Below are 23,345 nucleotides of genomic sequence, written 5' to 3' on the forward strand. Positions count from 1 at the left end.
CCTTCTTCACATTGGTTGTTTTTGTTTCGCTGCTCTTTGGCAGGTGCTCGTTTGTTTTGTTTCAGTATTGTATTACACCGGTTAAATGAAAGCCTCTAATTCTGCAGGAACATTTGCAGGGCCTGGATGAGGCAATATTGACAAAAGATCCTCAGGAACTGTTAAGGAGGAGCCCAGCCTTGGGCAGCACCGACCAAAACCGTTCCAGGTGAGGCCACCTCTGGTCGGGGGATGCGCCATGAGCGATCTCTGCCAGCAGAGATGCAGCCCAGGAGCCCCTGCAGCAGCTGCCGCGGGTGACTCGCTCCGGTAAACCCTCAGAGCCGGCAAAGCCCGAACAGCGAACTCAGGCCTTGCCGCGGCCCCGGCTCTTACAGCGACCCGCGCCGGGGGCTCCGGGGCACGCTCATGCCGCCGCCGCCGCCGCGGTCGCTCGCTCTGACCGGGACACTTGGCAGAAAGCATTCTTTACCGCGCCCCGGCCAGCGCGGTCAGCGACGGGCCCAGGGCCACGAGGAGGTTCCGTGAGGGGGACACCGGTACCGGTACCGGCACCGGCACGGGCCACTCACCGCCGAGCGCGGAACGACGCGCTGCTGACGCGGCCCCGCCCCTCGCCAGCCATTGGCCCCGGCCGCCGGCCCCGCCCCCGGGCGCGGTGACCTGTAGTAACCCCGTTCCGCGGGAGCCCGGCCCCGCGCGCCACCCGGCGCGGGCCAACCAGGAGGCGCCGTGGCGCATACGGAATGAGCGCGCGCGGCGGCGGCGGGCGGCCCGGCCGCGGGTGAGCGCGGGCGCGCACTCGGGCGGTGCGCGGAGCGGGCGGTGCCGCCGCGGCGTCCCCGGGCCGGGGCCGGTGAGTGCGGGGCCGCGGGCCGGGGCGGGCTGCGGGGCTCTGCGCCGCCACGAGCGCGCCCGCCCGGCCGTGCGGTGCCGCGGGGCTCCGCCGGGCGTCCCGCCGCCTCCGCGGGGGCGAGTGCGGCGGCCATCCGGGCCGCGGGGGTGCTGAAGCCGCCCGGCGGGGCCGCCATGGGCCCGGCTGCCGGCGGGGCCGGCGGCTGCGCACCGGCGCCGCCCCCGCGGGAGCGGCGCTCCGGATAATTAGCGAGATAATAGCCGGTAACAGGCGCGGGTTTGCTCTCTGCTCTGCTTTGTGTTCGGGCTCCGGCGTCCGAGGCGGTGGCGGGAGCGCGGCGTGAGGCAGGTGCCCGGTTCCCGGCGGTAGTGACACGCCGTGTGCCCGCCGTGTGCCTGCAGCGGGCTCCGGGAGCCACGGCGGCCCCGCGGTCCCGGCGTGCGGCTGGCGGTCGGTGGGCGCGGGTGATGCGAACGCGGCAGGGCCGCGGGAGGAGCGGGCCGGGATTTGCGGCTCTCGGTTCAGCTTTGCCTCTCTGTTTGCCGGGGTTGATGCGGGATTTAAGGCTGAGGTGCGTTCCCTTCCAGGACTCGCCCGGGAAGGATAGCACAGGAGCACCTTTCACTCGTAGGGACAGCAGTACCCTTAAAATACTTCTGCAGATAGTGCCATAAATAGCACGAAGTTCAGTGTTTGGGACTCATACAGAATCTCTGGGAAATGAGAAAACAGTAACCTCAGGAAAAATGAGGGCAGTAACAGAGTAAAAATATTTGTAAGATAGTTTATAACCACTACATTTTTTTACCTTACTGAAGAAACAAGCCCTCCCCCCCCTAATATTTAATTATGTACAGCAGCTGGTATGTAATCTTTTATTTATTGTAAAAGATTACTGCATTTTGTTTTGGAGTATCAGATTCTGTAGTTTAGCACTTTTTTTGGCCTATGAAATGGGTTGGATAACACCAGACATGAAATTCCTGTTTTTGAGTAGCCTTAGTTTTCAAGTGTTGTTATCAGTACAGCATTAATGAAAAAGAGTAATACCAATGATAAAAGATTTTGGTTACTTTAAAAAGTCTGTTAAGGGTAAGGACAGTCATTTTTACTCAAAATACAAAAATTTGAGTTCACATGAAATTTTTTTGGGGTTTTTTTTTGTCTTGTTATTGTTTTAAGCATCATGTAAAGAACTACATAGAATGAAACCTACAGCCTTAATGTGATTTTTGACTGGTTACATTCTGCTCTTGATACAGTCTTTCTCCAGAGTGGATTGCTATCTCATTGTGCAAAAATTCACCGTGGCTTATGATTTTTACTTCCTGGGGCTAAAAAACCAGAAGCATGAAATAATAGATGTGTTATCAGGTCTGTATCCTAAGAGGAAGGTAATCATCTGAGTGCATTCGTAAGACTTTGTATTCATTACTATCTGCAGCACTTCTCATACCATTTGTTCTGCGTGCTTTAAAAAGTTAAGGAAAGACGTTTTTAAGCTTGGTAATTCTTCCCTGACCTGTAGATTTTATGCCTCAGGAATGGCTGAAACGAAGCATTGTGACTTACAGATCTGTTTTTGTTTGTAGTTGTTCAGTGTGTTTATTATTGTTGGTCCCTAGGAACGGGAGGTAGGTTCAGGTTTAACATTTGTTTGTTCAGTGTTGATGGCTGGCTGACAAACTTCAGTCAGTCTGAGGGAGCTGCTGCTCTGTGTGGTGAAAAATTTTGAAACTCATAATGAAGTTAGTTTGTGGTATGGATCTGGTCCCTTTTGGCTCACTGACTTAGTTCCACAGTAGTCTCTGACCTGCAATAAGCTGGCACTTGGTTCTGAATGTTTGTGCTATCTTCAAGTGTCCTATTCCACTCAAGTAAGGATGCAGGTAATAAGTTCCAGCCTCGGTTTTATTTTTTATATTTCACAGAGGTGGGATGTGTTGAGAGAGCTCTGGCTTACAGCTGTGGACAAGGGGTAGACTCTGCATAGCTGTGCACCTGAGTGCTGTGAGGCTTTGATAACAGCACTATTAATGGCCTAAAAAGAGGTGTGAGGACTGTGGTGTGTAGAATCTGAAGGTTCCCCTCTTCAGAAGTGTTTATGAGTGGTTCCCATCTTCCCTGCTCCATCTCTTTTGCTTGGAGAATCCTGAGTATGTAAGAACACTGAGTAGGGCTTGTTGAGCTGACTGTGCTGGTGTGAGTAATTTCTCACTTTTGACACTTCTCAAAACCCAAGATGTGGTTTAGCCAAAAACCTCACAAAATCAGAATGGTGTTAATTGTAAAACTGTGAATCTCTGAAGAACTAGCGGAGTTGTCTTCATGTTTGACTTAAAGCATGGTGTGCTTTTGCTGATCTGGTGAGCATTTAGGCTGCTGTTTTCCCCAGCCCCCATTCAGTGCTGATTGTAGGGCTTTTATTCTTCCTTTCTGTAGAACAGTGAATGGTTTGAGCCATTGAGTCATACTAAAGACCCAATTTTTTTGAATGGATTGTCAAGACTTCTGGAACAAACATAGCACATGGCTCAGGACAAAATTCAAAAGAACTATGGATAAAGTGTTCTTTAAAGGAGATCCAGCTATGGATTAGATTCCCAGAAAGTAGCAGGAAGAACTGAGTCCTGAATTGTTTAGCAGTCTAATTTTCTTTTAAAATACTTGTTCCAGTGGGAGAGTAACTAAACCCGTCCTGACAGCCAACTGCTACTTACTGCCATGGTGGCAAATCCAAAAAAATCATGCAGTCTGATGCTGCAGTGTTACTTGGACCTTAAAAACTAGGCTCAGGTGGCCTGAATTCCACTGAAGTCCCTTTTCCCAGTCAATGGAGAATTCTAGGTGCTTCTGAAAAGCAATTCAGAGAATTTACATAAGACACTGAGTGGGGAGCTGCCTGAAAGCCAGCTAATAAGAAATAGGAGGCAGAAGGATTTATGTGGAATTTAGGCCATCTGAATATGGCCCTAAGAGGCGACTTAGTCCTACTAAGTAAGGTGCATTAACACTAAGAGGACTTGGCTTCAGTTTGGATCCGTTTCATCTGCTGCCGATTACTAAGCAAATTTACCATTTAAGCAGCTCCTTAGGGGTGGGTGGGGGCTTCCTGGCTCTGTCCCTGTCAGGAGTGACCCCTGCACCAGCACAGCCTGTTCTGGGGCCAGCCCAGCTGAGAAGGCTCTGGGGCCATGGTGGCCAGTGAGCTGAACACAGCCAGTAGGTCAGGTGGGACAATTATCCCATTCCATTTGGCACTTGTTAGACCCTGTCCAGAATACAGCATCCAGGTGTGCTCCCCTCCCTGGGACGGGGGAAATGTCGATAAACTGGAGTGAGTTCAGGGGACAGCTGCCAAGACTGGCTGGAGTTGTGAGGAGAAGTAGAGGAACTGTGCCTGTTGTTGAGCCTGGAGAAGAAAAGGCTTGGGGGACCCTTCTAGCGCCTGTGTGAAGGGTTTCAAGAGAGTGAAGCCAAGTTCTTCACAGTGGTGCACAGTGGGAAGAGCAGAGACAGCAGGTGTGAATTGAAGTCACAGAGGTCTGTGTCCATAAGGCATTTTTCACCCTGAGGTGTGTCAGGTGGTGGGACTTGGTAGCCCAGAGAGCTTCTGCAGGCTCCTTCTGTGGAAGCTTTCAAAATCCAGCTGGATAAAGCCCTGAGAAAGCAGGTGTGATTTCACAGCTGACTCTGCTTTGAGCTTGAACCAGAGTCCCCCTGATTTCCTTTTCCACCTGAATTATCCTATGGCTCTATCTAGTGTCTGCCAACAGAGCAGTTGCAGTAGAAGGTCGTGAGCCAGCTTATTTAGGGCTGCATGGTCTGGCAGTGCAGGTTTACATGTCAGGTTTGGAGCAGTATAGCAAGCACTCAAGCCAGTCCTAGGCAGCTCTCAAATGGCAGGACTTTATTTGTTTAATTATGCAGTTAGGGTTGGAAGAACCTGCTCTTCATCCTGAGGGACTGGTCTACATCAGGGCTTGCCATGTAGTAAAGCCTGAGGGGCTCTCAGGATTCCGTACTCAGATACAGTTTGGGATCTAATGGTTTGAGTCTGTTGAAGGAAATCATGTGGACAAGGCTATATCCTAAACACAACTCCTGAATGGCTATTCTAAAAGGGGAGAGTGTGACTCTGAAGGAAACTCAAATCTTATTCTGTATTACCTTCTGAATCAATTAGAGAAAAGTTGTTCACAATTTAAAATGGTTGGAATCTTGCAAGAGTGTTTTACTGATTCCTGGGGAGGAATCCTCACCCACGTGTCCTCTGCTTCCTTAAGTGAGCCTGCAGCTCGTGGGAAGTCAAGGTGCTGACTTCAGGTGTCTGTAATCCTCGAGGTGGAGGTAGCAATTTGTCACCCCCTGTGCATTGGGACAGTGTCTTTGCCTCAGTGTTCAAGAGCCTTGTTAATTACAAAAATGTGCTAGTTAATTACCATATCTGAAATGGGACAAGCTGGCTTCTCAGTCGGGTGAGTTTCCTGAAAAGCAGGGAAGATAAGATTATTGAAGTTACTGGCTTATGGATTTTCACTGTTGATAGTGAAAACAGCAAGAACAAACTGCAAATCTTCTCCCATTGCACTATAAAACTGGAAATCCAGTGCTTTGTTTTTTAGAGCTGTGTAAATATCCTTACCTTGAATGCTTGTATCTGTTAGATGAAACCAGTATGAGCCCTGGAAGGGGAAAATGGATAGTGAAGATTAGAAGTGACTTGCTGAAGCAGCAGAGCGGCACTAGTACAGTACTGCCGCATTCAGTCCCCATCTATTTGCTGTGTGACATTCCTGTGTGTGTAGAACATTCTCTCCTGAGATAACTTCATAAGGATACTGCAAACTGAATACTGTGTAAAAACAATTTTTCTGCATCTTTGGAGGCAAGACTCTGCCTTTGCCTTACTGCTCTCCAGGACAGGGTGTGGAACATCCCTCATTTTGTTCAGGGTGGCTGCTCAGACATGTGGGAAGCCTTGGCCATCCTCAGGAATGTTTTCCATGGGTGCTGTGCTGCTTGAGCAATTGGTGCAGTGCCATACATCAATGTGCATGCTGATGTAAGGTCTGTTAATCAGACATGCAGTAAAATTTCTACCAACCAAAGTTAAGACGGTATGAGAAGACAGTCTGTGAAGCTGAGTGTGGTCTGCAGTTGTTTCACCAAACCATTATTAAAATCAATGTTTATGAGCTCATTCTGTGAGAACCCATGAAGAACTGGAAAGTGGAGCATCTGTGGTTAACTTAGAATTTAGATGAGTTGGTAATTTGTGTTTGGTAAAGAAGTACCTGTAGTTGGTTTTGAGTGTACGGGTATGGAGAAAGGCAGAAGGGAACAGAAGAAGCAGGAGGTGATGGCTTGCAGGAGGATTTAAGTGGGTATGTAGAGAAACATTTGCTTTTTTGTGTCTGCAGATTCTGTCAGGATTTTTGTTTGTGAGTGCTGAAGAGAGGTGGAGACAGCTGTCCCAGGAGTGCTCAGGCAGGGAGCTTGGTGATCTTTGTGGCAAACTGGGTTTGGTCTGTCCCATTATAAGTCCACAAATGACTTGTAGAGCTCTGGTAACAGAACTTTCCAGGCATTTACAGCTGCAGTTTAATTGTCCTGATGAAGTATTGCTGCTCTGTATTGTTCTAGAGAAACTGTGAATAGAGAAATGCTTTTCCTAATGGTTAACTTTGAGATGCATAGAAAACATTTTCCAATTCTGCAATGCTGAAAACTGTGTAGATTTTATTTTTTCACCTTTCTTGAGGGTTCTTGTGGAGATTCTTACCTGCTTTTCTTACAATCTGCACAAAAGGCTTAACGTGGTAACATCCAGTACTTTCAAGAACAAGGTACAAATCCACTTCCCAGCAGGGCTGTGTGCTCATGTGTGAATGTCCAGGTCACCAAGGCTGTTAGTGGGTGTTGGAAGGGGGGGTGAGGGTTTTTGATCAGGAAAGCTAGGTAAGACAGGCACTCAAAAAAAATTAAATCTTTAATTTACTAATAAAATCAGTTATAGTTAAGAAAAAAAATAGTCTTCTGCCCAAATCCTGTGTTACACAGTCACAAATGCAGTTGTGGCCAGGTCAGCTTGTGAAAGGGCTGACACAGCTGCTACCCTGACTTGTTTTTTTGTGCATCTGTAACATCTTAGATGTATACATCTAAGATAACAGATTCTAAGAGTACAGTGGTTGAAACTGCATATATTTTAATTACATCATTAGCTTAATATTTCCTGATTCTTTGGGTTTTTTTTTTTTAAAGCAAGATGTATTTCTCTTGTTTGAAATGCTAGTGGCTCATGAAACATTGAAATATTTATATTCTTCTTCTAGAAATATTTAATAGTCTATTCTGGACTTCCAGCTTGTCAGATTGTATTAATGTAATGCTGACATCTGTATAAGACAGACAAAATAATTTTTCCTGAGAATATTCACTAAATTTCTACAAATGGTGTTGCTACTGTGGCACCTTTCTTTTTAAAAAAGGTCAGTGCTTTTGAAAGTTAGCAGTGAAGGCTCTACCCAGCCACGTAGCTCCATTTTGGTCATGTTTACATAATGAGAGTCTAAGGGTGTGTTTGATTTCCCTGAAGAGAAAAACAGGATTCTCTTCTACCCAAACCTCCCTCTACCTACACAGTATTTGTGTACTGATTCTGAACCACTGACTTGAGTGGTCTCCTGGGAGGATGAGGAGTTCCTTCCTCACCTTCATCCCATTCTGAACCTATCTGTGGGCACTGGATATTGTCCTCTGATTGTCACCACCTGTGTTTGTAAGTTTTGTTTTTAAGGGTGACGCATAAGGGCTGGGAGCTGAGAACCACACTTGTGTAATGCTTCTTCTCAGAGAATAAAATGGCTTCTAATTTAATGAGACCTTGTTCCCTGTTTGCTTTGAGTTATGCAATTGTTGAGCGTGTTCATGACTGATCCTGCCTTGCTTTGCTTGCAAAAGGAAGAGTGATAAAAAGAGAGAAAAGGATATTTGTTCCAGTGTGATGGAGAGAGGTTGTCCTGATACTCTGTTATTTCTAAAGCTAGAAAATAGAATGATGACTCAAATAAGCAGGGTAGACTTCTTTATGCCATGTTTAAATAAATTATAGTGCTGGATTTTGAACAAGAGTAATTTTTCTCCAAGCAGTATAGATAAAAAAATCTAGATCAAGTAGCACTTTAGGAAAACACTGAATTTGAAGTATTTTCTTTTCCTTGGCTGTTTCTTTATTTTGTAGTACCATAGTCCCCACTGTCCCTGGAACTTTGGAGCAGCCAAGGGAAATAAAAACCATACAAAGCAGTTAGCAGAGAAACAGCCTACTTGTCTTTCTGTAGCTCAGCCTTTTGTGACTTCCCATCAGTCACCCCACAACTTGTTGAATGCAAAATGTGCTGTCTGTCCATAAATAGATGGAGGAGTGAGGCCAAAGCATTAGCAGCCAAAATCATCTTCTCTGGTAGTTTTCCCCAGATTTCATCAAGTGCTTGGTTGGTCAATGGTTTGGCCATGGTTTCCAGGCTTTCCAGTTCTTTTGGGCAATTTGGTGTTTATGGTGCTATGCTTGTATCCATAGGAATTATTTGTTGAAGTCCCATTTCTACCGATTGTGTGTGCAGCATTTCTGGTGTCTTATAAATTGGTTTGGTTTAGTTGGAGTTTTTTGAAATCTGAAGTTAAATAAATGAAGTAATTTTTTAGCATTAAGATCCTAAATAATACTAGGAGGGAGGCAGTTTGTGGCCATTGCAGGACAATAGTTGCATTTGGACATATACCCCAATCTTAAGCAAAGTATTTCTGTTAAACCAGTTTAAGAGTCAGGCTTAGTAATCTGTAAACCCGGGTGTTTAGGATGTGGGGTTTCACAGACACCACTGTAAGCAATCTAAGAAACAGATAACTCTGGTTTTGAGAATAGGTTTATAACCTGTGGCAGAGGTAAAGTTAACAGAAGTGAAAATTACATATTCCCAGAACTTAGTGCAAATTTCGTTTCTCTCTTGTATTTGTGCTCAGGAAAAGCTCCACAGGTTATTTTTTGCATTTATATTGCTGCTGGAGTGAAGCACTGCTTTTGAGATGTCTTGCTTAGTCCTTACAGAGAGATTCAGTCTACAAACTCTGAAACTCCCAATGAATCTTGTGTGAGTATTGGTTTGAGATAAGATTTGCTAGGGCTGTGATTTTTATAACTTGCACTCCTGTTGTTTTTCTGCTGTGTGGCTTGAGGGGGATCTCTTCATTGTACCAAGATGAATATTGGATAACACAATCTGAACCATGCACATGGGTTAGGAGCAGCAGCCTTGCCTTAATAAGGTGGTGATCCTTTCTGAAGGACTTGTGACTTCCATTGCAGGCCAGAGGAGAGGGGTTGTTCCTGTTCTGGAGTTTGGGGCACTACAGTGGAAAGTGTGGGGTGTGAGAAAAGTAGATATTTTTGTGGGATCTACTTAATTCCATTTATTTTGGTAGTAAATCACTGTGGATGACTGGACACAATGATGATGTTTAAAAAAAATAACAAACCAAACCAAATCTAACAAAGCCCCAAGTAATTGGAACCTGAGGATGTATTTATCCTTCAAAAGAGAAAGTGTATTAAAAATGTCACCAACTAATGTCATTTAGCCTTTCAAATTAAATGGTGAAACATCCCACTTTATCACTTTGATAACTTAGATCATGCTGTGGATATCATTCTTGCTTTGAAATGTATTGTAAAATTCTCTTATTGTATTGTTCATTGATATTTTTCTTGTGAGAAGTTTGCCTAAAGACTTGGAATTTTCACACTTTTTCCTGTGAAGTCTATATCTTCTGTTTTGCTCTCTCAGATTTGTTTTGTGACCTGAGTATTCATCTACTACTTGTTTTTCAGGAGCTTCTGGTGTAAGGTTATCAAGTCCCTCAAGATTTGAACCAAACTGTGCAGCTGTTTTGATGTTAATTAGTAGCTATAGGTAAGGCAGTTCTGATGAAGCAATTGCATTGTGAAACCTGTAGGGACTTGTAGGCTTGGCTCATCTTCTGTTTGGAGGGAAGGGGAACACAGTCCAAGATGAGAGGGCTGTCTGGACAAGAGCCACCAGGAGTGAAGTCAGCAGGACTGAGCAGTAACTGGGCAAAGGGGATTCTGGAGGGGGGTTCATGGCCACCCACCCATGCCCACCTACTGAAATCAGACCCTGACTCCAGTGCAGAGAAGGGCTGGGCATGTGCACTAATGAGCAAGGAGTGGTGAGAGAGATAACTGTGAATAGGGGTTTGAGTACTAGGTAGTGAGAGGGCTGTGTGTTTGTAACACTGATTCCCTTGGTTTAACTAGTGTCAAGTTTTGCTGACTTTGTGGGGTTTACACCTAGATCCCTACTTTGTGCAAACGAGAATAAAGAAATTAAATATCTCATCTTGGTGTGTGAATTGACACTGCACACCAGGGAATGAGCCAGCATCAGGGTCAACAGTTACCCCTAACAAAATCCCATCAAATAGAGAAGAAATGTTAAAGAAAGAAGGCAAAGACAACATAAATATACAGGCTTACCAGATTTTGGACCTGGCCAAAGTTAATTGAATAGATAGGATAATGGGTTATAATTTTTACTGTGGCACTACATGAAATCAAATTCATCTAAAAATAAATAAGAACAATTTTCTGCATGTATAGCTTCTGCTGGAGAAGAAAATCCCAAAGCACCTTTACAGTTAAAAATATGTGGGATTGTTTTGTTAAATTTTTTTTGGTTCTGATCTAATGAATACATAACTAGGTGCAGTACAAACCACATTGAATGTATGGCAGTAGACCATCTATTTTTGTTCTGTTTTCTAAGAACCAAACAAGCCAGAACTGTTCATGCCCTAGCATTTCAGATTTCCCAGAAATTGGAGAGCTGATCTTAGGCTGTGTTTTGTAGTAGAAAACAGCACGTGAAGCCCTTCTGGTGAGTCCCTTGGATCGGGATGGAGAGCAGAGTCTGCCTCCCAGTGGAAGCACTTAGGGCAATTGACCTAAACGAGCCGGAAAACGACTGTAGGAATTTGGAGTGATAAGCTGGCAGTGATAACTCGGCTGTTACACCACTTCTTCAGTAGGCAAAGGTTACTGCTGAAGCTTCTGGCTTATTTTTATGCAGACTTTTTTCATTCTGTATGTGCCGTGGTCTTGATTTTCTTGTTGATGTACTCTTCCACGTTTAATTTGTGTCTGTGGTTCGAAAATCCAGCAGTATGCTGGGGAAATTGGTGGTTCCATCTCTCTTTAACAGTGAATTGGCAGATACCAAAGTTCCTCTGAGGCCTTCTCCACTAGCAAGGTACTTTATCCATTAGTTTCTTTTTGTTCTCTGTCACAAACATGAAAACATTTAATTTAGTTTGATATTAAATGCATTTCTTAAATGCTCTAATAATTGCTTGTGAAGAGGAATGGAAGCAGTGTATTGACAGTGTCTGGTAAAGTGCCTGAAATGAGTTAAGCCACTTGTTTGCCCTGAAGTGTCATGTATGTAGTGGGAGGGGAAGGAGATGAAAGATGGAGCAGCGCTGGATTGTGTTCTGGCATAGCTGTTACTTTGTTACATGATTTTAAGGATGTGTTTTCAGCAAAATTCTTTCTGGGAAGTGCTTTCAGGTTTGCTGATGAAGTTGTCACATTAGAGCTGTGTTTTATTGTTTTTATTAATAAAGATGTGTTTGTCAATCCACTAAATATCTAAACTGTCTTGGATAAGTTAAAAAAACCCTTATTTAAGGAAAATAAGTTTTAAAATGTTTTAAATAGATAAAATCTAAGATGTTGTTTTACAATGAGGTTTTGCATTTTTACTTGATTTTATTGGAAGGGTGTTCATGTTGTGGGTCAAGGTAGCTTTAGGAGTGTTTCATTATTGTTCCTGGAGCTTGTTAGTGTTGAACTCACTTTGATTCAGTTTTATTTTTCACCTGGAACAAAGGTTTAAACTTGAGTTTGTAGCCCATGCAGTCAGACTGTGCGTTGGAGTCCTGTGGTTTTTTTGTGGGGGAAATAAATCTGTTTGTCTGTTTTGTTTGTCTGCTTTGTGATGTCACTTTAGCTTTCAGTCTCTTGTAAATGTCACCCTGTTTTGTTAGGAAGCAGAGGAGAAATGTACAGAGGTGGGCCCTTGCTGTCCTGCAGTGTGCAGTGATATTGCAGACAGTGAGGCTTGGGTGTACCTAAAAGAGGCTGATGTCAAATAGAAGTTTTTAATACCCACTTACCATTAACTTTTTAGAATAACTGGATATGCTAAGGCTTTGTTTTAGAGAAAGCACAGTTCTGTGCCCTCAAGAAGCATCAGTTCCTTCTATCTAGTTTAGTTCTGTGTTTCTGCATTTGTCTCCCTGGTGTCTGCCAACACTAGGTGTGATTTTTTTTTCCACTTGATGTAAATTAATCTACTAAGAGGAAAAGGAATCTTTTCTAGATAATAAAACTTCTTCCTTTGTATCAAAATTTACTTAATACCATAGAGAGTGTCTCTCTAGGGTAGAAGGACTTCTTTGGTTTATGTGATTCCTACCTTTGTAGTATCTTGGTGTTTAACAAGGACATAATCATTTATTAATCCTAATAACATACCTTCTGGCTGCTTCCTAAGGAAACAGGTGTATAATTTTACAAACGTAGCATTGACATGTGAAGGACATAAATTAAATCCCTTTGTATTTATAGGATGTATATTAGCCCATACCCAAAGTTTAAAGGTATTTAAGCTTGTAGCACTTGAAGCCCCCAGGGCTGAGCTCCTGTAGAAGTAAGCAGTGAGATCATGAGTAGGAGAGCAGCAGGTTAATCCCTGTGCTGTGACTCCCGTGTCACAGGGTGTCCTGCTGGCCCTGTGCTGAGCCTGCTTCATCCACAGCCCAGTGGGATTTCATGTGCAGCTCCCCTGCCAGGCTCCTTCCCTCTCTCTCCTCTCAGGTTTTGCCTTGTCAGTAACTCCTGTCAGTTCATGGTTACTCAGTTTGCCATAGCAGAAGAATAACATCTTTTGTAGTGCTAATTTTCTGTTGATTTAGGTGATTGCAGTGACTCATGGTAGGTTCAAACCGAAGTTGATACAAAGGAAAATCCACCATCCACCGTGAGAAGGAGAGGGTTTAAACTGGATCAACAAGCTAATCTGACTCACTCCTAGCCACACAGGCAGCTGTGTGTTGGTACAATGGAGGGCAAGAGTGGAATTACCTTTTGGAGATGAACAGTCTGTTTTTATTAGCAGCCCAGCGTTAAATCTGCCTGAGCCACGCTGAAATCACAGCCTCGGGCTGTGCAGTTCATGCACACCCTTTGCTGCCCCAGCAGTCTGTTAAATCCTACCTGGGAGCTGGTTTGTTCCAGGTCATGGTGCCTGTTCCCTGCTGCTCTGTGTGCCCCCTGGGCTGTTCAGAGCTGCTCTCCTGCAGAGCAGTGCCTGAGGTTCCCTCGGGACTGGAGCTGAGTTGTGGATGTGCTTATGCTGAAGCCTTGAGTGGGTTGAGTTGTGGAAGCAGGAGTGGGAGTGCTGTGCTGGCTCTGGCCATCTGCCAGCCTTGTGCTCCCTGGCAGAGTGAGGGGAGGCATTTAAAGAGCCTTAGGGTTCACCCAGGCTTGTGCTAGAGGTGGCTCACAGCTGGAGCCTACAGATGATCTCAATAAGGTAGCTCAGAGTTGCCTGACGTGTCCTTTCAGAGAGTGTTTATTCTCTCAAAGTCCTGAAGATCTGCTTCCTTTTGAGAGCAGAGACATAATCAATAGCAATTCTGGTCTCCCACCATCCCTCTTTCTGTGTGAGACCACAGCAGTTCACAGAATGTGGAGCAGCAGGGAGGGCAAAGTCCATGAGAGACAGGTTGTCTCCTGTCCAGGACTGGGAGTGAGACATCAGGGGCTGCAGCTGATGTGGGAATCAGTTTCATTCTTGTGTGCTTGAAAGAGTTTCAGGAGAACCTCTGGCTGAGTGCTCACCTGTGTTACAGCCATGCAATCCTCTTCTAGATCTTTCTGTAGCAGAGGCTGTTCCATGCCTGTTCCATGCCCTGTGTGGTGATGTGGAGCTGTTGAGGAAGGTCCTGCTGGCTGTGTTCCCAGGGGATGGGGGCTCCTGGGGGTCAGTGCTGAGCAGTGCTGTTCCTCCCTGTTGAAAGCAGATGTCCTTTGGGACAGAGCCAGGGACCTGTTCCCAGCCTGACTGCAGAGAGGCACTCCTGTTTGTAACAGGGTCCAGATCTGCCTGGAGAAGGGTTTTGGGGATGTTTGGGAGGCTCATGGAAGGTCTCCCTTGTGCTAGAAGTGATGCTGGGACCCAGGTAGCAGCCAGGAAAAGGTAACTGGGAGGGGTCAGAGGCTGGAAAATCGGCAAGCAGGGGACAAGGACAGCGTGTGCACTTGTGTGGAAAGCACAGGGCCTGGGAGAGAGGGGTGTGCCAGGATGGCCTGGAGAGCAGCACAGCTCCCACAGGCAGTGCCAGGGCAGCAGAGCTCAGGGAATGCAGAAGGTGGTGGGAGGAGAGGCTTGTGGGAAGCAGTGAAGGGTCAGCTGGGGAGGTGAGGTGTGTCCTTGTGCCCACATTGCTGTTGCTTCCAGTTTGGGAGGATGTGCTGAGGACCAGCTCCTCTTCAGGGACCCAAAGCATCCATTTCCAGCATTCAGTAGGGCTTGCTGGGATTTCTATCCTCTCTGTTTCAAGAAATATGTGAAAACACCTGTGATGTACCTGTGAAGAGCATCTGTTTTCAAACAGAACTGTCCCTTAAACCCATATTGCAAAAGAGACCTTCCCCTTAGATAGGTGCATGTTTGGGATTCTCCTGTGCCCTGTTCTTTGCCTCAGGCCCTCCTTGCTTCACAGTCCAGGGAGTTGCCTTGTGAAGCATTGGCTGTTGTGCACATTTGGTTTGCCTTCTTATTTTTATATAGATGACTGCATGAGCATTTTTAAATCAGTGATGGGGATTTCTTTCTTTTTGGTCTCTTTTTTATAAAAGAAAGGCTTACTTGCTGAGTGCTAGCAAATACTGACAGCTCTTGAGTGAATTCCAGATGTAGTAAAAGCTTGCCTCTTCAGGGTTAGTGTTACTTTTGAAGTCCAGATGTAAACTAATATAGGCTATTTTTTGGTGCAGTTAGAAGTATTAAGGGCTTTGTTACATTGTCTTGAGAACTCCTATTGTTATATTCTGTAATGAAGAGATTGGGCAGTACATGAAGATACTCTGTTATTTTGTCTGTTAAAGCCTAACCCAGTGAATAACCTTTTTATCCTTTCAGTGAATGTTAATAAATCAGGGTGGTTTTTTTTTTTGCAAGATTCACCGATAAGAGAAATTTAATATGTATTTCTACTACTATAAATTGTTGACGAAAATGGGGTTATTTTGAAAGAGTGTCTTGGAGCTTCTGGGTTGGAGTGTGTGAAGCCATGGAAGTCAAAAACCAGGGCAGTGAGCACCCTGGGTGCTCACCTCAAGCAGCAAATAGTTAATCCACTGAAACTGAAAAAGATTATCTTTAAGAACTGTGTAAATAGTAATGTTTGCAGAAAAGTAATAGGTACAAAATGTTTACATTTGCCTATTTTAAATGTGATTTGCTGGCACAGGTTTTCAAGACTTCTTTCTGCAAAGGACAATAAATAATACTTTAACGTATAGTAGAGCAAAATCAATAAATACAATGATTACTATTTTATTAAGTCTTTTTATAAAGTGTTCAAGAATATTTTATTACTCAGGCTGAAGTGCATTCTCTGTGTGGGTGGATACACAAAGATAGGTCTGGTTTTTTCCTGCCCCAGATGGTAGAATGTACAGAATGGTTCAGTGTACACTGAAAGGCACTGGGGAGTTAGAATTTCTCAGGGAGACGAGTCCCATGAGCTCCTGAGTTCACCCAAAGCTGCTGCAGCCACCTTGATTGTACAGGACTCAGGTCTGAGCAGTGGCTGTGCTGGGTGTCACATCTGGCTTTGTGTTAACTTGCAGTGGGCCTGGGCTCTCTGAGGTGATACAGTGCAGTATCAGATGAGAAAAAGGTTTTTATTTATTATAAAATACGAGTGGAAAAAAATGGAGGATGCGTTTTATAATTGCCATATTTAATGGGAATTTTCCATTTTTAGATTTCATGCAGTTGCCTGTGACAGCTCCTGTTGAGTAAACTGAGACTGGAACATCTTGTATCAGCTCTTGTACCTGTACCTGCCACGATGAGAAGTTGCATAAGGTTCCTTTTTTTCTTGTTAATTCATGCTTTTATTGTCGTGTAATTGTTATAAGCAGGTCAATTAGTAAACACATTCCTTGAAGGATTTTTTCTTTGTCATCTAACAAAAGTTTTCTTCTGAAACTAAAGGGTATAACAGTATTAGTATAAGTAGTATATCAGGCCAAATCACTGATTATGTATTAAGAAGGATCAGTCCTGAAAAGTACTGGTTTATTTCTCCAGACTCATGAATGAGTGTGCTGGTTGCTGCTTCTTTCTGCTATTGAAAAAGTGTGTCAAACTTAATTTATGGTCTTGCTCTTTCCCATTTGCTGACTACCAGACTAAACATGAATTACATGTAAGTGAACATCTCTTATGCATGTCCAGAGCCCTTTGCTTGAGTGGATTTTCTCTAAGTTATATTCTTGTATAAATTAGCAGTCCTTTCATCCAGGATTTCACCTCCCAGCCTTTCCTGCATCACTAGTCAGAGTCTCAGCACTGAATCCTCAAAAACCCCTGCAGGATTATGTGAAACCAGGATGGACTCATGTTCTGTAAGAACCTGAGTGTTTACAGCTAATCTGCAGACCAAACCACTGAGTTAGAATATTACCACATGTCATGTGTTTTTATTTGTCAGTGATTAAGCAGGAGCTACCTAAGAACAAAATTCCAGTGCTGAAAATGCAGTGAACTTTCTCACTGTGCCATAGTCTCATACTTGCAAAAACTGCTTAGGATCATGTCCTCTGCTTTCTGTTCCCTGCCCCAAAATGATGGGTTTGCTTACACTCTTTTTATGGTCAGAGGCAGTCATCTGCTTCCAAAATTAAAAAGTAGAACATATTGTACTTCAATTACATGTTAAAACCATGTATAGTATTTCACTAAATCTTTCAAAGTTTTGTTTTTGTTGGGTACTATTTTTTTTTAAGGCAGAATATTAAACAGCAAATATTGCTTCCCTTTTACATCTTCCAGATTTGATATAACCTTGAAAATTTCACTAAAACTTCTAATTTTTAGATTAGTTCTGCAGGTTGATTTTTAATGCTGTATTTTCATTTTGAGTTTTAAAAATAGCATACATTTTGAAATAATAATTGTTACAGAGAAGAATGCATGAGCAACCATTGTATCTTAATGTAAACAGTGTTGTTCTTTTACATTGTCATTAAAGTAGTTTTCTTAATGGAGGTTAAATGACCTTTTGTATAAGGAAGAAAAGCCAAGACAAAATGTACTGTCATGTTCAGCTGCATTGGTTTTGCTTGCTGTAAAACATAATTGCCTTACATCTAGCACTCCAGCCTCAAGTCAGGGTAGAGTTTTGCTTCTACACTGTCATCAAAATGGTTTTTTAATTGAATGTTTAGTGATCCACCTAGCTGACTTTGATGTTCTCCTGGGAATGGCAGTTATAAATCTGTGGGGCACAAAGGCATTTTAAACTGCATCTCCTTTTCTTACCTGGTGTTTTCCTCTTCAACAACATAGCAAACAAATAAACAGAATGATGAGTTAAAATGCAGCTTCTGTTCTTCAGTTACACAAGGAAAGAGGGGGAGCCTTTATAGTGCCACCCAGGAACCTGGTGTCATGGCTCAGCTCTCCTTAGAACCATCACCCTACAAAGATCCTGGAGCTTATTCTTCTAATGAAAGGACTGGAATATATTTTTCTTTCTTGTTCCAAAAGGCATTGCACTTTTCCAATGTCCAATTACAATGGTAATTACAATTAGTTACAAGCATGGATTCTCTGTAAATATCACAGTCTTCAATCCATTGCCAAATTCTTAAGACATTGGCACCTGAGCTGTCTCTCTTGCTAAAGTGTGCTATCTCATAATTATAAGATTTTTTGAAGGAGAAAAATGGACTCTTACTCTGTTTGTAAGAGAAAAAACTTCACTTGCAAAAGATAATTTTGAATCGTAAAAACATTACATTTTGAGTGAAAAAAATTGTCTTAATTTTTAAAATAAACTTTTCAATAGATGACTGGTAATAGCCTCACTTTTGTGAAGGAGTAACTGAAATAGTTAGCAATTTAAGAGATGTACATCAGAGCAGAGTTCTAGAATAGGATGCTTGCTTTTCTGAGCCAAGGGGCAGTCCAAGACATTTCCCTTTAGTCTGTTGGAGTGTTCCTTAGACCCTTCCTTGCAATGCAGCTTTTTATAAAATGATGAGCAAAGCACAGTTTATGTTTGCAATTCAAAGCAAAGATTTCCAGGTTTGGGGGTTATTATGCAAGGATGAGCCAGAAGAGGAACTTGATATGGCACCTTGGCATGGTTAGCATAGAAATAGTGAAAAAGGTTCCTCTCTCCTTCTGAGGAGAGAATAAAGCTGTTGGGATAACTGACTGCAAAATGAAATGGGAGGCTGCTGTTCTGGAAGGGTTCAGTGCCTCTCTAACCAAGGAAGGTTATGAAACCTAGAGAAAATATTATTTGAACAGCTTTGACTGTGTGTCAGATAGGGAGTTTCTTTGAAGAACAGTTTGCCTAAAGGTATTAAATGAGTTGCTTTAATTATCATATGTAGCAGTGTTTGGTTAAATTCTGTTTCTACTTTTTAGGCAGAGAGAAGTTCTCCAGCTTTATAAGGAGAAAAAAGATGTTCATCTCCTGAACTGTGCCAGGAGAAATAATAGTACAACATAAAAATTTTTTAAAAATGGGCAAACTCTTGCTGTGTGTACTCTGGATTCAGCTTTTAAACATCTTGTTCTGTGCTGCTATCAACAACAGTATAATTTTTCTGGCCTGCAGTAGCTGATTGGCTGGCTCATGATTATTTTCATTAAGTATCCTTCAGTGGCACCCTAAGAACATAAATCTCTTCAAGAGATTACTGAATTTGCCCTTTAGCCTATTTAAGTTTGTTTTCTATTTGTCATTGCTTTTTGCCTTTGATCTGAAAATTAAAATATATGCACTTCCATTTAATTTTTTAAATATTTTAAATCTTTCCTCCACTGCTGCTTGTTGCAGTGATTTCCTACTGTGAAGAGCTCCTGTGGTTTATTTGAGTTTGTGTCTCAGGGTGCTCTGCAGAACAGACTTTGATGTTGTTTGGTTCCTTCACTGCATCATTACAGGCAGTTTGTTAACAGTGAGATTACAGCAGCTTGTTAGGGAAAAATATGATCATGAAATGTTTTTGCTTGGAGTTTTAGGAAGTTTTGTGTTTCAGGGAAAGATGGAATGAATCTCATCCTAGAAGTGAAGGATGCTGGGTTGATCCAGTCCCAAAAGGACTGCAGATCTAGGATTAATGAAGCAAGGCTTCTTTCCATTGCTACTGAAAGATCTTATATGATTTAAAAATTACTTTTTTAACTCAAATTTCTGTTTATTAGGGATTTCAGAGAGTTAATGGAGGAAAAGTCTAAGAGTGTAAGACATCAGCACAGAATAATGCATCTCATGAATAAAAATTAATTTAGAATTGTCAAAAGCTGTGCAGCTTATGTATACATTATTATTAGTTGCTTGATTTATGACACTGCTTTTAATAAGTTGTATCAATGTGTTTGAAAGGTTAACTGAGTGAAATGCATTTGTAGTTTATTATGTACAAAACATTGTTTTTCAGCTAGTGGCTCATGGACTGTTGCAGAAATTCATCTTTAGCCATTATGGCAACCATCCCTGATTTCCATAAGGATTTCAGTTATTTTGTTGATTTACCTTTTTAATCTTTTAGACAAATTGCATAATTTCATGACTCAACAGTAGAATACATTAGAAAGTTGCATCATCATTGTAGTCATTAGATATAGTAAATTATGCTTTTAAAAAAGACAAAGTGAATATCCTGGCATCATTAAGGACTCTGGAAAAAGTTACACATCTCTGCATTCTGCTGTTGCCAGGAATTTGGGGATATTTATAAGCTCTTTTCTGGTATTTACCCAATATTACTTAGCTCATGTTTATTGGTACAAGTGGGCTCATTGGATACTGGTTCTGAGACTGAAATCATAGGACTGATGGGAAGTGCCTAGGAATAAAGCAGCAAAGTTCTGTCACATACACAGCTTTCCTTCTCTCAGGTGGCTGTCCCAGTGTGTCCAGCACTTGGGAAACATTTCAACATCCTTAATAGCTGGGGTTCCCATGTGCAGAGTGACATTGCCTGTGCTCCTAGGGCTTGATTGTTCACAGTCAGAGGTCATAGGGGTTCCTTCCTAGTGAAGGTGCACATGGAGGTGCTCTGATGTTGAAGAGGATCTTTTAAATTGTATAATCACAAAACACTTTCAGATAAATACCTGAGATGCATATGTCATTGTACTGCAGTCTGCTAAAGGGGAGTGGAACAGTTCCACCTCCTGTGTCTGCTTTCATTTTTGTGTGGGGTTTAGACTTCTAACTCCTGCATAAAGACACCTACTGGGATATGGATTGTAATACCATGTGTAAAAATACCTTCTGCCAACAGTGATAGTTTACTACTAACCCTTTCTTTTTTCTTTTCTCTTTTCAGATCTTTTTGGACCCCTGTCTAGCTGATCCATGTTTCCAAACTGTCTCTTGTAACATTCTCAAGCGGCCAAAATGAAGTTGAAGCATAACATCAACCCTATTCTTTTACAGTTTATAAACTTCATAGTCCTGGTGTACTCCCTTGTAACATACATTCCATGGTACATCCTTTCAGGATCAAAGCAGGCTATAGCAAAAGCCAAGCAGGTTAAAGCCAGGCCTGTGAATAACAAGCCTGGGGGTGCATACAGATCTGTGAACAGTCTGCATTGCTTAGCTTCAGTTTTATATCCTGGGTGTGATACACTCGACAAAGTTTTTAAATATGCTAAAACGAAATATAAGGACAAAAAACTCTTGGGAACACGCGAAATTCTGAAAGAGGAAGATGAAATTCAGCCATCAGGAAAAGTTTTTAAAAAGGTAAGTCTTCTTGCAGTCTGCCTTCAAGAGTTTTTTTCCAAAGTATGTTTACTTTTTTACACAGCACTTCTAGTCCAGTAAAGCAAAGCTGGGGAAAAAATAAATTTCTCTGCTTAGATTCAGTAGCTGTGAAAAGAAATTAAATTCCCAATCTTTCAATACTTGGCATTTAAGCCAAATATAAACCTTTTTGCACTCTTGAATAGATAGCCTATTTATGGTTTCAGTCAAAGAAAAAACACAAGTATGTTTTAGGTATTTGTTTTTAATATTCAGCTGGTGATGTAAGTAGTTTTAAAGGTTTCTTTTTTAAGTGAATTTTAAAAAGTCTCCCTTTGTGTTATTCTGAACTGTCATCAGATAAATATACAGAAATACTGGATGCCAGTACTCAGATGTGCCTTTGCAACACAGCCTTAGTTGTGATTTAAGGATTTGCTGTTCTGTCCAGGGAATTCAGGACTTAAATGAATTTTTTGTTTGTAAAAAGATTGCTCGGATTTGATTGAAGAGTCTTTTTTTCTTTGAGTCTCCTTTAAGGTGAACCACTCTGCTAATCTGTAATCCTGATGTGTGTGGGAGATGTGATTTCAGTGTTTGACAGCAGCTCTGTTGTTTCAAGGGACTGACTTTTTATAGTGTATTATGTTCAAGACTATTGTCATTTGCTGCTTTGTATTTGTTCAGACACATTGAAAAATGCACTTCTGCCTGAAGAAGGGCAGAATATTTCAACAGAATGTTCATATTTGTGCATCTCTGTTTGTTAAAGTTCTGCATTTCTGTATTAGAAGTTATTAAATCCACAATAGATAATTTTTAGTTAAGATTAGTTTCTGTGCAGATGGACAAAATTTCTCTTCATGCTGCTAGTTTTAAGTCTGATAGATATTTAAAATCAAATTTGGTTAATACCACAATATATGGCAAAGTTCAGTTCTGTTAAAATCTTTCTACAAACTTCATTGTTAGTGAAACTTGCCCTTAGCTGTGGAGGTAGTTTTGCAGTATGAAGGATGTGTGCTTGATGCACATTTTGCTGCCTCATTATTCTATAAAGAAACAGAAAGTTCATGTTGAACAAAGAATGGCTTCTGAGCACAGATCAGAATTTTGGCTGCCCTGTTTTTTACATAAAAAACATGTGCCCTGTTTTTTAATCATAATTTTGAATGTAAGACTTAAGGACTTAGGAGTTTTAGCCTTTTCCATTATGCAAGCAAAGCGTTGTGAATATTGGAAATCTGAAGGATGCTTTGTGTTGATCCACTTAAATTACTTGTTTGTGAGTATTTAGGCTTAGAAATTACCCAAGTTAGGTAATTTTGTCTAAGCTGGACACAAGGGTTCATTGTGGTCAATTGCCATACTTAATCTCCTGTTACTTTGTTCCAAGTTGTGGCATTATCACACAAGACCATTTAGTTTTTTTTTGGTTTTTTTTTTCCTGATAGGGAATACATTGTTTCTTAAGGTCTCATGGCATGTGTTAGCAAGTGAGGAAAATCAGAATGTTTCACAAGATACCTTGTTGATTCTAAATGTCAGGGTTCTCTTATTTTGATTTCTTTCATTCCAGGCACCTTTTATTGCCTGGTTCCCTTTAGCACAAAGCCAGCTTGCTGAGGTTTGGTGCAGTCCTTCAAAAAGGTGCACAACAAGTTTAATTCTTATGTATAATGCATGCTATTTCTAGACCTTACAGGAGTTGCAATATATTTTTATATTTTATATATATATATATATATATATATATATATATATATATATCAAAAAAAAGGTAAAATATTCGGCTTTTGATTATTGGGAAAAGTAAGTCTCCTTGCACTTGCAGCTAAAATTATTTAGAGCTTCTTAACATCTTTAAGATCAGATATTCCATTAATTTCTTGCAAAACAATGCTCAGATAATCTGTAATTTTTAAAATTTTTATGATAGCGTATTGTTGCAAAAATGTTTTTGTGCAGATTCCAAAGTAGCAGAAATTCATGGATGTGACTAAAATACAAATGCTTATGCACTTGTTACATTTCATAGTAATTCATAAATGGTTAGTTATTCTATTTCCTTCTATATTGTACTCTGCCATTTCCTTCTCCAATAACATGCATACCTAATATTAATTTCATAAACCATGCATTTAAGTCAGGATAAATAATGTTGAAAATACCTCTGAGATTAAGATGTAATTAATTGGCAAAGGGACTTAATTTAACCACAGCAGAAATTTTATAATGCCCAAAAGATGAGCCTCATTATTTTGTGTCATCTTAGTTGTAGGTTATGTCATCAGGTGCTTGCTTTGATCTATGTTGGTATGTGGATTTGGCTTTGTGC

General features: G+C 41.8%; 1 protein-coding gene across 7 annotated transcripts in view; it reads left to right on the forward strand.

Moving 5' to 3' along the window:
- Window positions 1-662: 662 nt before the first annotated feature.
- Window positions 663-23,345, forward strand: part of ACSL3 (acyl-CoA synthetase long chain family member 3) — a 50,483-nt gene continuing 27,800 nt past the window's right edge. The window contains exons 1-4 of one of the 7 annotated variants that reach the window (XM_077183847.1): window positions 693-856; window positions 9,750-9,831; window positions 15,995-16,098; window positions 20,586-21,007. In XM_077183847.1, the coding sequence (XP_077039962.1) occupies window positions 20,657-21,007 (351 nt within the window). In that variant the 5' untranslated portion in view covers window positions 693-856; window positions 9,750-9,831; window positions 15,995-16,098; window positions 20,586-20,656. Of the gene's footprint in view, window positions 857-1,001; window positions 1,120-1,181; window positions 1,201-9,749; window positions 9,832-15,994; window positions 16,099-20,585; window positions 21,008-23,345 lie in introns of those variants that run through there. The other 6 variants (XM_077183848.1, XR_013183608.1, XM_054639588.2 and 3 more) reach the window with 6 other exon arrangements.

This window comes from Agelaius phoeniceus, chromosome 10, assembly GCF_051311805.1.
Source record: "Agelaius phoeniceus isolate bAgePho1 chromosome 10, bAgePho1.hap1, whole genome shotgun sequence".
Lineage (NCBI taxonomy): Eukaryota > Metazoa > Chordata > Aves > Passeriformes > Icteridae > Agelaius > Agelaius phoeniceus.